General features: G+C 38.7%; 1 protein-coding gene across 1 annotated transcript; it reads left to right on the forward strand.

Annotated features, from left to right (window-relative positions):
- The first annotated feature begins 9,206 nt into the window (after window positions 1-9,206).
- Window positions 9,207-12,824, forward strand: LOC122305119. The gene is made up of 5 exons (XM_043117447.1): window positions 9,207-9,614; window positions 10,075-10,445; window positions 11,931-12,095; window positions 12,185-12,236; window positions 12,324-12,824. Exons 2-5 carry the CDS (start codon window positions 10,189-10,191, stop codon window positions 12,411-12,413), a joined length of 564 nt encoding a protein of 187 aa, XP_042973381.1. The 5' UTR covers window positions 9,207-9,614; window positions 10,075-10,188; the 3' UTR covers window positions 12,414-12,824.
- Window positions 12,825-17,446: the final 4,622 nt, after the last annotated feature.

Below are 17,446 nucleotides of genomic sequence, written 5' to 3' on the forward strand. Positions count from 1 at the left end.
ACATTCATTCAAAGCTTTCATTCTCTCCTCTAAACATTGAGCCTTAATCCTTGTTCATTTTGAGAGATATAGCTTGCGCTGTATTGTTCTTATTTCACTCGTTGAGGAATGTTTTCTGATAACCTACCCACTATCAGCTTTTGTATCAGAAAAAGGGTGTGTATAACCCTTGTGTGTGTAGAAAGTATTCTACACAGGGAATAGTTGAATCACCACGTGTAAGGTGATTGCAAGTGTAGAGGGTGTTCTACACGGATCCTTTGTAGCGGTGTTGTTCAAAGGTGTAATAGGTTTCTATCTCCACCTGAAGGAGGTTGAATAGTGAATTTGGGAATCCTCAAGGGGTAGCTTGAGGCGAGGACGTAGGCAGTGGGGCCGAACCTCGTTAACATACTGAGTTTGCTTCTCTCTTACCCTTACTCTTTATATTTATTGTTATTTCATATTTTGTTTATATTTTATATTATATATTTGATTTATAATTGTTATTTTTTTTAATACAACTCAATTCACCCCCCCTCTTGTGTTAGTCATCTGGGCAACATATAGATCAAGGGCTTTCAATTCTATCCTGGATAGAATCAAAGCTAAAATGGGAAGTTGGAAGTCTAACTTACTCTCACAGGCCGGCAAAGAGATCCTCCTCAAGGCTGTCATTCAAGCCCTCCCAACCTACTGCATGGGCATCTTCAAAGTACCAAAGGGCATCCTCAAGAATATCAACAAACTGATGCAGTCTTACTGGTGGGGACAGTCAGATCATAAAGATAAGGTTCATTGGGTGAAGTGGAAGGGCTTAGGCAAATCAAAACAAGATGGAGGACTCGGCTTTAGAGACTTTGAGGATTTTAACATGGCTCTACTTGCCAAGCAAGGATGGAGGCTGATCCAAAACCCCTCATCCTTGGCTGCTCGAGTCTTACAAGCAAAGTACCACCCATGTACTGATTTCTCTAATGCAAACTTAAAAAGAGGTGACTCTTTTGTTTGGCAAAGCATCATGGCTGCTAGACCCCTTTTGCATGAGGGACTTTTATGGCAAGTTGGGAATGGGGATTCCATCAGAATATGGCAAGACAAATGGATCCCCACCCCTTCTTCTTTCAAGATTCAAACCCCCCCCCTCCATTCTACCTTCAGATGCAATAGTGTCCTCTTTAATTGATCAAACCACCTACAAGTGGAATGTCAACCTGGTTAAGGCTGTTTTTAATGAGTGTGAGGCTACTACTATCATGAAACTCCCAATTAGCCCCTGTGGGAGTCCTGACCAGCTGTCTTGGAGATGCACAGGTAATGGAAAGTTCTCGGTTAAATCTGCTTATCATCTTCAATGCACCATCTCTGGATCCAGACTGGGACAATCATCAAGGCCTAAGGTCTCCCCTGAGCTATGGAACAACATTTGGCGTCTCAAGCTCCCCCATGCAGTCAAATTATTCTTGTGGAGAGCTACCAAGGAAATCCTTCCAACAAATGTCAACTTACATAGGAAGAAAGTGCTGGAAGCCCCAGATTGTCCCATCTGCTGCTTGCACCCTGAATCTGTGACCCATGCTCTTTGGTCGTGCAAAGCAGCTCAAGCAGTTTGGAGTGGCTGCTCAAAAAGGTTACAAAAAAGTTCCCTCATGGAAGGCCCTTTCTGTGAGGTTTTAGTTTATTTACTCTCCACCTTCTCAGAGGAAGAAGTGATTGAAACAGCCTTTGTTCTAAAACTCATTTGGAATAGAAGAAACAAGTGGGTCTTTGAGTCCCTTTTCAGTTCACCTCAGCAAGTCCTCCATTCTGCAGCATCGAGTATAGCAGACTTCAATTTATCTCTACTAGATTTGCAGAGACAGAAGAAGCCCCTTTCAGAGGATGCCTTACCTCCTACATGGTGCAAACCTCCCCAAGGTTATTATAAATTAAATTGGGACGCAGCTATTGACAAACTTCACTGCAAGGTGGGCATAGGGGTAATAGTCAGAGACTGGAAAGGGAGGGTCCTTGTCACTTTGAGAGCCACCCGTGACCTGTTCCCTGATCCACTCCTGGGTGAAGCTGTAGCTGTCTTGAGAGCCATCACGCTGTGCCTTGAGTTAGGAATGTTTTCAAACATTATGTTGGAGGGAGACTCTCTGCAGGTAGTTAAGGCCATTAGGGGAGGTGAGGACAGTTGGTGTTCAGTTGGTTTAATCATCCGAGATACTAGAAAACTGCTAAAACAGTTTCAATCCTGGTCTATTGAGCATGTTCCTAGGAAGGTTAATTCAGTGGCACATTGCCTAGCAAGGAATGCATTTGATCTCTCTGAGGATAGCATTCTTGTAGAGGATTATCCTCATTGTATTAGAAACCTTCTTTATTGAGTAATGAAATATCTGTTACCTTGTTTCAAAAAAAAAAACTTGATAAAATTTATGTAAAATGTGCATATCCTATGCACCGTATTACAAGTAGAAATGAATATTCAAAGAGCGAAACCCGTTCTCTCTCTAAACCCTCCGTTTTAGAGAACACCCAACCTGCTATGAGTTTTTCTCTTTTACGATTCAGGCTAATAACCCCCATTTCAAGCGCCTACTCAAGGTCGATATTATGGCCATTCTTTGCGAATTTCTCTGCCAGATCCAATGCCTCTTGGCCCTCAAGGTTACCCATTTTCCTTTTTCTATTACTTGTACTAGGAGTTTAGCGCGATTTCTTAACATTCTCACCCCGATTGTTATGGTTTATGGTTTATAATCTACCAACTTCCAAGATTTGTGCCATTGCCTTTACCTAGGTTTTCGAAGATATTCGGAGGGAACTCTGGTATAAGCCAGTTTGGGTTTGGGTTTTTTTGGTGATTAGAGAAATTGGGAGTATGTAATTGCTTGCAGAAGACTGGGCTCTAGACTAGTAGATGAATTCGACAAAGCCATGATTCAGTGGGAGAAAAAATGACGAAGAGATGGGCGACGGAAATGCGGCGGGCCAATCGATTTTTCTGGTTTTGTTTCAGTTGTTAAAGTGATCGTATCGCGGAGTGGTTGTTACAAACCAATTTTTTTTCACATGACCAATGACGGTGAGGATGGCGGGGACGGAAAACAGTGAGGACAATGGCGACGGACAACGGTGAGAATAACAGCGAGGAACAAGGGTGAGGACGAAGGTGTCTCCAATTCATGAAGATCTAGTGTGACGAGGTTCATTGTACTTTCGGTAGAATTACTGATGTGGCAAGATGTGATTGGAGGGCTGCTTTCTAAGCTAAATAGCCCGACCGTCCAGCAGCGTTTCACTTAAAGTAAACGGCATCGAACGCTTCCCTCCGTACTGTTCTTCCCTTTCCACTGCTTAAACTTCGTTTGGCTTTTGAGAAATTTTCAGATAAGAAAAGGAACCAAACATTGTATTTATGAAGATTCTAAGAATTGTGTTTACATGCTCATCCAGTGACTATGATTTTAAGACTAACCCTAAATGACATAATCAAGTACAGTTTCAATAAAATTGACGAAGTCCCAGTTCTGTAGTACTTTCTTAGGTTATCTCAGCAACGACATGAATATTATTATTCTTATTTTTTCAAATAGAGATGTAGGATACGATGAGGAGCGGCTTTCACTGATCCGGCGGATCGACTTTGCGTTGTTGGTGGAGAAAGACGACAAGAAGAAGCAGAAGAATATTTCGAAGGAGAGTTCGACACTGTGGCAGTGACAGAGCTTGGTGGAGAATTTGCAGTTAGCTCGTCAGGAGCTCTCTGTCATCATAGATCTCATCAACACCGTGAGTCCCTCATTTTCAACCCAATGTAGCTTCATACTGTGTCATAAATTTTATATACATCAGAGGTAACCGTTACGTTTCTGACAATGGTTAGTTCAAGAAAGAATTCGGAGCTGAATATTGCAATAATCTGAAAAAAAAAAAAAAAAGGTCCTTTTTCTTATTAAAAAAAAAAAACGTGTGAGGAATGCTTGAAACTTTGACCTGTTCTGCATTACATTCTTGTGCGGGGAAGTTGGGAACCAGGATAGCGGTGAATGCTAATGATTAGATGATCACCTTAGTTAGTCGAGTGTGTTTGCAAATGGGAATTGTATAGTGATTGCTTCAACTTTGACTTTTTCCACGCAAAATTTTAGGCCGTTTGGTTACAAGATGAGATGTTTTAAATAATAATCAATAAAATATTGTCATAATATAATTTTGTAATATTAATTTTATATTGGGATTTGAAAAAGTAAAATTATTTATTATATTTTGTATGGGGAATTGAAAAAGTTGTAATGATGAGTTGAGATGAGATGAGATGAGTTTTTTGGTTTTGTGTAACCAATCCGGGCATTAAAACTTTGAGGGAGGGAACAAAGAAATCTTCCATCTGCAAACCATCTCGCTAAACAATCCTTAGCATGAGAAAGCCATAACCAAGGAAGGAATAGGTTGTGCAGCAAGAATACGACGTCAACAAACCCCTTCTGCAGGGAGGGGAGGGGAAATTGTGTGGCCATTCAACACATAGGTTCCATAAGTAACAAATCTAATGATATATCAAAAAGTAGTAATGCTTGTTCAAGATGAACAGAAGACTTAAATGGCCTACCTATATAATTGATCCCCACATTTTATTTTATGACAGGGAAACCACCCCATGACAGAGCCGTTAGGACTCACCCATGAAACCTAAACCCCCGAGGAGACTAGCACAGCAACCCACCGCCATGGCCTCCCACTTAAATCGCAGTTTGATCCCAATAAGAATCGAACCTGTGACATGGGGCTCATGCACACAAGTTTGCCCTTACCACTTGGGCTACCCACGGGTGGCTAATTGATCCCCACATTTTGTTAACAGCTCTCTCAATTAAATAAGGCCGAAGGATGGAAGTCCTTGTTACGAGGCATGTGATTCATAAAAAAGCTACCTCTTAGTAGGATGGGTGACCTCTTGGGAAGTCCTCGTGTTGCACCCCTCATTTTTATTCATAAAAAAAAATAAAAATAAAAAAAGCTGCCTCTTAGTTACCTCAAGAGCCACAATTCATTAAGTTTCCTGAAAATCTACCTGAACTTCTAGTGGCTCTCTGTGGATTCATTTATTATAAGTTTGCATATATCATGTCATGTCCACCTTGATATAACATGACACCTTCATAGAACAGCTTGTGGAGCTCCTATGGTCAACAGCCATCTACACTATCTTAAAAGAAAAGCGGACCCAGAAAGTTCTAAAAAAGCTGTAGACTCAATTGAGTCTAAAAGACCCATTTTGCATTGTCTTTAGTTTGCCGTCCATTGTGATAGCAACTAAAAGAAGGTTATGATTTTAGGTTTTCCACTTTGATCCTATCAATGCCTCGAAGTGGTATGTTTAAGATAACTTATTTAAGTGCTTGGTTTTGATTTGGTGTTTGCTCGATCTTATAGATGCACAAATGTTGGGAGGACTAATTCAAAAGGAATTTGTGAGCCATGAGCAAATCTGGATTTATTTTGCATGTGTAATTTGTCTTTGAATTAACATCCGCAGGTGGAAGTGAATGATGCTGTAACACATGACCAGGCAAAAACCATTGCCAAATGAAACACTCTCTGGCCTTTCTGTATCTGCAGCAACCAAGCTACAATTCTTCTGCGTACTCTCTCACTCATTTATGCTGCAATTTCTATACTTATTCCTTACAATTCATGCTACATATTTAATGTAGTCTGTGGCAAAGTTACACATGTCAGAGTTCACTTATCAAGAAAATAAAAAGTTTACATATGTTGGAGTTGCTAATAGTCATCCAATGAAAAGATTGCTAATGAACTTCTTTATCGTATTCATATTGTTTTGGGTAATTGTTGAAAGTCTCTTTCTATTTGTTGTTTGTTTCTGATACAGCATCTTGGTAAATATTTTAATCAGTCTGCTAAAGCTTTGGAACAGCAAGTTGCTCGGGAAGCAAGATTTTATGGTGCTCTTATTAGGTGAGTCTGTCTTGGTTACCCTATCAAACAAGTACATTACATTGTTTTAAAGCCTGCATTACATGCTATAAATTACTGGAGGAATCACGATTATTCTTTGTTCAGCTTGCAGTTATAAGGTTACCCAAAAAAAGCTTGCTGTTGTAGGTGTGATGTACATGACTTTGAAAGGCATTGAGACCCATCTCTCTCTCTCTCTCTCTCTCTCTCTCTCTCTCTCTCTCTCTCTCTCTCTCTCTCTCTCTCTCTCTCTCTCTCTCTCTCTCTCTCTGTGTTCACACTTTATTCACAAAATAAATTACATTACTATATCATAGGGCCATGATAAAACATCTTTTCTCAACTTGCTCATGTGTATAAATTTGGTAAAGAACTAAAGATGCATAATTCAGATACAATGCATGGATTGAAGATTTTCCTGAAATTTTATGAAATCAATGAGAATATTTTTGGATGAGTTTTTTCTTTTCTTTTTTGTGGTTTTGTGACAGTGGTGGGGCCCGTAGAAAATATGTTTGAGTAGAAAAATTATGTGTATATATATTATTGGTAATTGTAAAAGTAGTGAGACCTATTGAAAATATGTTTGTGAAGAAAATTTTTGTGTGATGTATTGTTTTTTAGATTTTTGTGAGATTTGGTTTTATTTATTTATTTTTCCCATAAGCTGGGGCAAATAATTGACTTTTTTAAGAGACAAAAAACTGTTTTGGTGTTGAAAAGAGTTAGGATTGAAAGAGAAAAAATTTGCTCAAAACTTTCTTGAAATTTTTTGCAACCAAACATGGGTTATCTTTTTAGTTTAGTTCTTCTACAGCATCCTCTACTCATGTCCTGATAAGCGGATAGACTGCAGCAAAACTGGAAAGTTAAAAGCCAGTGAGGGAGCTTCAGCTCCTGGAAGTGAAGGCTTCACAATTGATCTTTTTGACAATTCACTTTATTATCCAGCAGCTGTATTCCGTCCATCATCTCTATCTACTGTTCATGTTGACCATGACTCAGCTGGCATGCTTTCAGTAAATTTACCTTCGAAGTCAAGCCACTCTCTCCAATTTAGTTTCCTTGGTTGACATTCGGGTGATTCACCAAAGGAAGCCTACAAAATTAAAACTTATTCCTCATTGGACCATCCCTAAAGAGAAAGTGAGAGAGAATCTGTATAGAAAGTGAGAGAGAATCTGTATTTTTTCAACTTTTATAATTCTTTGTGTTGTTGTTTACCCCTGGTTCTTCTCCAGGTGTTTGATTTGGTCAATCGTGAAGCAATTAAGCCATCTTTAGGTGTTAATGTGACTGGTATACGAGAAAATTATATCCAGTTGAGCATAGGTATTTATATCACTTGCACCATCTAGTCAAGGAAATCAAACAGCTGAAAGTTTAGGCTCTCAGAATTTAGAAAATGTAATTTTACTTTTGGACTCATTAGATGGAGTGAAGTTACCAGAGGAAGAAGACGATTGCAATCGTATTAGGAAAATGTGGGGGTTTCCCAATCGTATTAGTTATGCAATATACCTGCAACAGATTTTCAATGAACATGATTGCATTTATACGCGAGTATCTGGTCAAGGGGCAAAGGATGGGTCTGGTCTCTTGGGTCATTTCTCTGTCTTTGGCTCATAGAATCTTTTCCAACAAAGTTCTTATGGAGCTGGAAAAGGTGGTATAGACATATTTCTGTTTGACTTTCATTGAACACAATCTTCTCTTTTTATGTGTTTGGACATTTTCCTCAGTAAATTTAGTTCATATCTGTAGATTTGCAGGGTCCCTTATCCCCAGTTGATATCTCATCCAACTTGGCATTCTCCATGGACACTCTTCATGAAGGTTCCTCTGTCCAGCCTTCATGCATTCTGCCAAGCGCATACATCAAACAACCATTGTGCGAAGAGTGTCATTAAGTCACAGTTCCGAACTAAGGTGCTGGTAAATGATGATTGCATCAGCGTAGAAGGAGAAGGTGCTCCTAATGTTGTTAGCCTGTTCAGAGGGAATTCAGAGGAAGTTTTTACAATGAACAGATACGATTGTGACTTGGCAGATCTTCCTGCGATTATTCTGCAACAGATTTTTTTGTTTGTTCGTTTTGTAGAGTAGGTACAACACATTCTGGATTTCTGAAGCAGGTGGCAGGCCAAGTTTTTGGTTGGCTTCATACGGAGGCTCTTTCGGTGGGAATAAAGGTGAAGAGGGACTTCCTATGCCTATGCCTAAAGCTGGAGCAGGGCAAACAATTAGTCTGTTGGCGCATGTGGACCCAGAAGATAAACAAGGATGCATCTCCTTGTGGTTGGTTATGGAGGGTAGGTGCACCGAGGAGCAAAAGCTCCACATGGACATTTCTGATGGTGCATCAGAATATAGGAAATTCTTAGGCCATTTGTCCCTAGATGTGTTATATTCAACACTGATGGACTGACTTGGTGAGCTTGTGCAGTGGAGGTGTTAGCCAATGACCTTCCATGTACCTTTTTCCCTTACGACACTCAAAAATAGGATATGCTCCTTGTTGCATGTAATGTCAGCTTTTTAACGGTTTTATCAATTTAGAAGCTGTTTCACTCCTTGGTTTTCCCCATTTACCATGTGATATCACTGAAACAACTTCTTATATCATATCAAAGATATCTAATTCCTTTCAAATATCATGCCCAGGTCGCTTTCATTTCAATTCACATCTTACAAGCACCAATGGGATGCTGATCAGTACGTGGGTGCTGGAAAATGACTTCTAGATTAGAGACTTCCATCTTAAGAAACTCCCAAGATAATGTAGTTACGTGCACATGATTATGTAAGATGGGCTATGATAAAGATTCTCGGATGCCAATTAGTCTCTGTAATTGCTTGGACAGAAACGTTAAGAGACTATTAGTAGTCAGAATTAAATGTTATAGTTTCCTCTCTCTCTCTCTCTCTCTCTCTCTCTCTCTCTCTCGCTAAAATTGCACCTTTCAATTTGGTCCAATAATTGAAGAGGATGATAATTGAAGAAGAGTTCAATTGATTTTGATAAACGATTCGAGTGTAATCAAGCTCAATTCCTTAAAAAGGAAACATGACGCAACTTGAGCTAGAAAATATCAACAGAGCGTATTTGAGTGGTAAGCAAGCACTCACACACACACCTCTAATCCGCCAAATGCTTAAGCACCATACACCATTGCCTTAAGAAAGTATCAGGAAGGAGAGAAACGTTGCCTTCAGAGTTATAACAGCTCAGATGTCTAAAGAAAGTAGCTTGACTTCTCATTTCCCGCTAATCCAATTTCAACGCGTGGAAAAATAATATATATATATATATATAAATTTCTTTTGGACAAAAAAGGGTTCTTTTCAAGAAATTATTATGGAAGATTCTACTCCTCCTACATTCTTTGCACGAAACGTATCGCTTGCAAACTCCCCTGCCTATCACATCTTTTTAGTTGAACGTTCTGTCACACAGATCCCTCTCGTCACCTTACAGGCATCATACACAACACGCTCTGGACCCAATGACCTCAAGACCCTTTTTGGATTCTAGTTATTACTGTTCTTGTTTTCTTGTTACTACTACTTCTTCTATTCATTCAAGTCTGGGATTGGAGAAACCGAAGTAATTGCCGCGTGGAAATCGAAGAGAGTCTGATGTCAGAATGTGGGTTCGAAGAATCGTAAGCATTCTTTTTGGCGTGGGATATCTGCGCCCCTAAACGGGTTTATTTTGTGAAATTTGTGTTCTTGGTCTTTGATTCTTTGTATGGAATAAATTCCTGATAAGGGTTTTGCAAAAAAAGAAAAAATTGCGTTTTGAATTGGGTTTTGTTGATTGACGAGAGTATTTTTTTTTATATTCCTTTATCTTTTTTGCTCTATTCGGTACGCGGTTTTTGGTTTGATCGGAAATTGGTGATTGGTGGGACGTGTGGTTTACTGCACTTTGTCTGTTGTGCATTCAATCGCTGGAGATTATAGTAGGGGTTTTCTGGTGATATTGATTGGGGATTAAGGTGGTGGAGTGATACAGATACTCTCTAGATTCTATTTGGAACTGAATTCATTAGTGATTTTGGAAGGGGAGAAGCTTTGTAGACTGTCGTTTTACATTTGAGTTTGGTTGTTATCTTTTCTTAGGTTCGTGGTGCATTCAATTCATCGGTGGATTTGGATATAGGAGAGGTTTTGTTGCTTCCGGGAAGAGATTCTTGTGTTGCATGTTGTTTGTGTATTTTTCCTTAGTGTGTCAATATGTCGGGGGGGACGCCTGTTGGGGGTGGATACATGAGGCAGAGGCACAGCCAGGGATATGCCTCAAGTGGTGATGACCTTGAGGATGATGCATGCTCAAGGTCCCGTCCTGCATCTCCTACAAGTCCAAGAAACAGGAAGTGGATTGAGATTATGGAGAATTTTCTTTGGCTTGCTTCAGCAACTTTCATTATTTACTATGGTGATGGGCACTCCAATCTTATATATCTCTTGTGGCATGATGGCAGAATTAGAAGGTAAACAATTTGCCCTTTTCCAAATTTGAATCCCTGTTAATTTTTTTTAATAGTTTTTGTAATCATTACCTTTTGATATATTTTTATTTTTTTGAACTTATGCATTTGGATCGAACCAAAGTTTATAATTTTTATGAGGTGTGTCGTTTCTCTTTGATTTCAAATTGTTTCGGAAATACATGGAGCATGCATTGTGTTGTGTCAAAGTATGCAGTTGCATTGAAAACACTTGAAATACAGGTTGTTGTCTGGCTATTAGTCATAACATAGAGAGACGTCAACATGAGACTATATGGTTGCACGTATGGTTTGTTGTTCGTTTCTCTTAGCTTCCATATTCATTTGATGCCCAATTGACCAATTCTTATGCCAGGGCAACGAGTTATGAGTTTTTATTTCCTAATTAAAATACCCTATGGATTTTTTATTTGGTTGGGGCTGGGGGTGGAGTAGACAGCATGTATATATGAAAGTCTTCTCTATGTTGTTGTTGGCTTATCACATCTATATCTAAATTATACATGTTCAATATAATATATTTGGATTTTGAGGTCTACTTTATATCAGCAGTATTTGTTATCTTATATCCTGTGAGAAGAAATAACAAATTAAATGATAAAAACTCGATAGAGTTAGGTATTAAGAAATCAGAATGCAAATATTGTCTCACTTAGAATGGACTATGATATTACTTGGTTTTGTACTTTAGTCTTTGCGTAGTTGCGGTATTACAATAACCGAGGTAGCCCAATTGTACGTTAGGAAGCTTATTTAATAGCATATTCAACATAGAACTTTGCATGCAATTAAATATGTTCAAGTTTTTCTGAAGTTATGTTTATTGTGCTGATTAGTTAATTGCAACATTAGGATTATGCCTGGAGACTTATAAAAAATAGTTGAGTAACCTCAAGGATTATTGAGGTGTGAAGAGTTGTACTGATTAGTCAATTCATATGTTTGGATTACTTGTACACAAATGACTAAACTCTCGGGTTATTGATGCCTCCACTGTGAAGTTTAAAAAATGAGGCACTTTGGGTTCATGCTTGTGATTTATTGCTAAAGTTTGTCGTGCAGTATAAAAAGTTATGGATACTGAGACTTGAAAATTGTGAAATACGTGCAATTCATATAGTGTTTCTATTACCCAAATCAGGTTCATACTAGCATCTCAGTACCACTACTAATTTGAGTGATTCTTCTTTATTATTTGTTCTTTTTAAAAATAAATGGTGAGCTCCTGAGGCTTTAGACCTCACACCCTAGGGATGGGATCATAGACATTTTATGCATTTTTACTGGATTGAGGCTGTGTGTTACTGATCAAAAAAGAAATTACTGTATTGAGTTTGTGTGTGAGTAGGTGTTGTGGGGGCTTCATCTATCTTTGAAAGGAGAACTACAATAGGCTATAAGGCCATTGATGAGATAGTATTAATCATTTGATACAAAATGATTTTTAATGTTTTATTTCCCTTGCAGATTACCTTTATACCTTGGGATGGTGGGTGTTGGTTTGAATGTTGTCATCTTCTTTTATTCAAGTATGTCAGCCTGGAGTGTCAGGAGGTTGGACGAGAAATGGGAACTGAATAGTATATCTGCTTTGCCATTCGTTACTCTTCTTGGACTAGTTGCCTTTTGCTTGTAAGAGGAACCATCATGCTTAATCTATTTGAACTTATCAAGTGTTGTGCTTGAAAGTACTCCTGTATTGCTGAGCTTTTCTCTTGCAGGTTCTCTTTTGCTTTATGGCCAATATGGAGTTTCCTCACACTTCCCCTGCTGGTATTCTAACATGCTTTTGGTTTGGTCATCGCTTTTTGTCCAATATTTTATGGGTAGTAACTATCTTATTTCTCCACATTTATGCAGTTCACACTGTTTATGGCTTGCATGGTTATATTCCCCTACATTTCGACTGGGACATTCCAGCCACAATATGATATGTTCCGTACAGATTAATCCTCTCAGGATGCAAGTGAGAAACAACACTGACATAGATGAAGAGTTGCTAACTCGGACATTTGGTGGTTGGTGGCAGGCCTATAGAATGAAGTTTTGCCTCCATTGCATGACGCATCCCTTTCCTTATTTGGCCGCATTGGTGCCACTGATGATCTAGTTGATTGTTTTTTAATCAGTCGGCTTACATGTCAACCCGACCTTGAAGATTGGTACACGCTGCTGGTACAGTCTCATTTCAATTTACATTGTACGCCCAGAAAACTCTCATTGAAATGAAATTAGTACTCAGTTACATCTTTGGCATATGGCTGGTTTTTATGTCCCCTTCAGTTTTTCAAAATTCATCTTTGGAATACAAGGTTGTGGTGTCATTTTTTTATGAAATTAATTTTCACCTTTTGCTGGTAAGCTGTTGACTTGTTTGAGTACAAAAGATTCAATATATTGTGGTAAATGTTGGACCGTTTGTCACAGAACACAGAATGCTTATGGATATAACCTTTTGCTTTCCCTGAGATGACGACTGTAAGGTGCATTGGTTGGCGACATAGGGTGCTAGAAAGCTATTATTTTGCTTAATGTTTCATTTTCAAGAGAATGAATGGCTATTACATGGAATAACCATTACTCATGAGGGATAGCTATTCCTCTAAAAAAAAATGGGAGGAATAGATATTCCTTGGGTGGCCAGTCACCACTTTTGGTGGCTAGCGACTCGCGTAGTCACAGGGGTGTAAATTGAGTGATAGTTTGAGGTAAAACCAACTGATTTAAGAAAGACTAGTTTTTTAAGTGAATGCCATATAAGATGTGAGTAAAAATTGGGTAGGATGTAAAAACATTCTCGATGGCCATGTCCAACATAGCATGGTAAATAAGGAAGATATTTAGACTAAGACTTGCTCCATATATTTACATGTTCATAAAGAGCACTGCACAATTTCATTCATCGGTGGGGGGAATATGGTTTTTTATGGGTATCAATAGCCTCCTGCAATAGCCCCATGAATTCAAAAGAAATTGTCTGTTCTTATAAATTCGAAAGGAATTGTTTCACACACCACCTCTCCCCCCCCCCCCCCCCAAGAAAGAAGCGGTACTCTACAGTTTTATTGATGGGCCTTATTTGTAGAAGAATGGCAGGGGTAAAAAATAAAGCACCCTGGTGGGAGTAATTTGAAAAAATATAGTGCATCAAAAGAACTGTCGTGTAAGAATATCTAATGACTAGAAAGTACTTCAAGATTTGAATTTGAGTAGAAAATGTACAAATCTAGAGTAGCGTAGCATTATGAGGTTTGGTAACTTTATGAGAAAAATGGGGGATCTAATTGGTGCAACTACTTTATCATGTATAAGTAACAATGCCATCCTCAGATGTTTAGAAAATAGTTCATCGTCTCTCACAGAAAACTTAATGAGCAAAAACCATGGTTGAAATGATTTCCTTTTGCTTTAAGAAAGATAAGGTTATTTAACGAGTAATGATCTGGAACTATGAACAAGAATGATAGGTCAAAATGGGTAAGAAAATTCAAAGTGAATGTCCCTTTAAATGAATATCAAGTTCCTAAATAGCATAAATTCATATGTTATATTCTTCATATGCTGTCTAATATAGTTCATGCTAGGGCTACAACCCGACCTGGCACAATCGGGTTTCTGTTTGACCCGACTCGAAATCAACCACATAAGGCGCCAAACCGATCCGGTCCGACCCGATCAAAATATAAGTGGGTCAAACCCGTATACCCAACATTTACCAAAAAAAAAATCGAAAGGGCACATCAAAAAGCTGTGAAGGACGAACTCGATGTAATTCTCATCTGCAAAAGTGATGAACTCAAATCCTTGCTACAGTTCTCTTTGTCTGCATAAATGAAGCTATCTACAGAAGCTATGAACTGGATGCGGCCGACAACTGCGTTGCCTCTGATCCTGGGGATGCAAGGCCGCTCTTTGATTTTCTAGGGCTTGCAGATGAAGTGGAATCAGATTGGTTAGCATAACACAAAAGGTTTCTAGAAATCAAACTAGAGCTTAACAAGGGTTTCCCAAATAACGGTTGGTGGAACTACCTAGGCTAAAGAAACCCAGTCCAGAGCCGCTACTTTGGAAATCAAGGAACTGCCCTCAATGATAAACTGAGATTGAGTAATGGTATCAGATGCATTGGAGACTCCGGAGAGGAAAAGAAAAAGGTTGGCAAGGCCTCAATCGCACAAGAGATGGTTTCATACTCAATCGGGCATGGGTTTCAACGGGTAAGGCCTCACTCCGCTCATGCATGTGTCCAAGCACGGCCACGCCAAGAAGCAAGTTGTCAAGATCCTTCTCGAAGACGATGCAGCCAGGAACTCCCTCCCTCTCTAACCTCTCCTGCTAGCTATTTCGCTCTGGAAGCTGGCCACTAGGAAGCTTTTGATAAACTTGTCAATGCTAATTTCACTCTTGTTTCATGCTAAAATGTCACCAGGAGGCAAGGCGAGAGACCTTTACAAAGCACAACAAGGAGAAGTCAAGGCAAGGGTTAGCATTTGATGCAAAAGTGAGAAGATTACAAAGGAGTTTTAAGATGTGGGTTTGAAATAACAGCCCGACATTCATCGGGTCAAATAGTTTTCAAACCGATTTTAATTTCAACCTGCCTTTAACGGGTCATATTCAAACGGGTCTGATAGGTTGATCGGGTTATTGTATTTCTTGCATAGGCCTAGTTCATGCTAGTTGCCTAGTGAGCAAAACGAGAGAGAGAGAGAGAGAGAGAGAGAGAGAGAGAGAGAGAGAGAGAGTAAAATATTTTGAGATGGTTAAATAATGATAATTTTTAATGATTATTGAAAATATCGAGTAACATATATAGGTCAAATACATATAATATACCAATAATCCTAATTATAAGCCAATTTTGGGGTCAAGATCAGGAGTTATATATATATATATATATATATAAATTCTAATGATTTGAAAGAAAAATAAAAAATTTTCAAGTGACAATAAATGCATCTCCAATTCGACAAGTTTGGTCATGACTAATAACCTTACAACTTGATGACATTTACCCACCCTGCCACCAGAGATGACTAAGGATCGAGTCTTATTAATTAAGGATATGAAGTCTTAGAAAGTCAGCCATGAATACCATTGTTATCAACAGCATTTCTCTAGTGTCTTATTTGGAAGACAAAGTAAACGATGACCTTAAAAAATACATGAAGCCAAAGTTAAACAAGAATCTCTCTCTCTCTCTCTCTCTCTCTCTCTCTCTCTCTCTCTCTCTCTCTCTCTCTCTCTCTCTCTCATATATGTATTAAACCTAAAAACATGGAATTTTTAGTGATATCATCATGTAGAAGAAAATATTTAATGGAAGATTTGCATTACACAGCCATAATCTTCTCTCAAGTACACTCCCTTGACCTTTCCCATGATTTCAGAGTAGGCCTATCCTTGGCTCAGTCATGTGCAAGCACATTGCCACTGCCCTGCAATCTTCTGCTTTCTGAGATTTTATCCCATGCCAGGACTGAAAAAAGAGTCCCATGTTGCCTCAATGACTTCACACCAATAAGCTTTTTTCCACTTAGAATTAACTATCAGCACTTATCTATACCTTCTTTCAACCGGGTTTTTACTTTTCATGAAGCTTTTACAGTAATCATCAGTCGTTTATGATCCTAGTAAATACTGCTAAATTGGATTGGCCCCTCGAAAGTTTTCAAGAGAGGATGTAGAAAACCATGCACCGCACCTACCCTATATATATATATCTGTAATGTAAGGTTGCTGCTAGTACTTTTATTGTTCATGTGTTTTACCAATGTAAGTGTGTGCATGCAAAAGTTAATGTGAACCCCACTGCAATGACTTTCTTAATCTTCCCAAGGACCCAAACATGCCTTGTCCCCCAAGTTGAGAAGGACATCTTTCAACATACTCCCCCTCCAAAAAGAAAAGTAACCTAATCATTCTAATCTCAGTGCTCGGAATAATTTGTGAGTTTCATGAAATTATTGCAACACGCTGAATTTCTGATGGCAGAGACTGTTTGAGATAGTGAGGCACCGAAAAAGATGCTTTCTTTTAACAAGATATATGAAATATGCAGAAGATAAAGTGTTCGTGACTATATATAGGTGAGCTAGCTCCAAATTTGAACGGACTTGTTTATCGCAAAACTCTTGTTTTGTTTAATGCAGCAGTGAATGAATGGCAGCAAAAAGATCGATGACTTTTAAGGCAAACGATAACATTGAATTTAGGCAACTCTTTGAACTGTGCACATGGCCTTGCGTGAGCTACTGTTGTTAAATTTCTGAATCATGAGTAAGCTAAGCTGTAATCGACAAAATTAGTCAACAACCATACATCAATCAATTCCATAATTTATATATATTGGCGACAGAAAGCCCTCATTTTCTGCAGTGAATCTGCTGCAGAATAAGGGTTGCAAACAGCTTATTTTGCATGGTAATATGATAAAGAGTTATGCAAGGTGGGTCAAGCAGTTCAGGTAGACTTTTAGTATTTTAAGATGATGTCGTCAATGAAAAATGGTGATTAATTAACATAAAAATATTCTACCAGCTGCAGATCTGCCTAAAACTTTTTGTAGCTTGTGGAGAAAAAGCTGCAAAACAACTTAGTGGGTCCACTTCAATTACCTCATGTGAATTGGCTTGCTTGCTTGGATGTTTTGAATTGTTTTTCAGAAAGGGAAGTAAAGAAAATGTGTGAACATGATACTGATGGTTAAAGATCATATAATAATCAGACAAAAGAGTTGAGACAGATGGTTAGCAGTACTCAGTTGGGATGACTTTTGGTGTGGAAGATTTAGCAGAAAGAATGGAATTCACAGGCATAAAGGGGAAAGCCCACATCTTATTATTATTGGGTGGGCGCCACTCATGAAATTTCGACACTAGGAAAAACACAAATGAACATACATGGAAGTGCTGTGTGAAAGAGGAGCACATTCTAGACCAGATGAAAATTCTTCCCTCTTCTAGAGGTAGATTCAATAGGAC

Source organism: Carya illinoinensis, chromosome 3, assembly GCF_018687715.1.
Source record: "Carya illinoinensis cultivar Pawnee chromosome 3, C.illinoinensisPawnee_v1, whole genome shotgun sequence".
In the NCBI taxonomy this organism is placed as follows: Eukaryota; Viridiplantae; Streptophyta; class Magnoliopsida; order Fagales; family Juglandaceae; genus Carya; species Carya illinoinensis.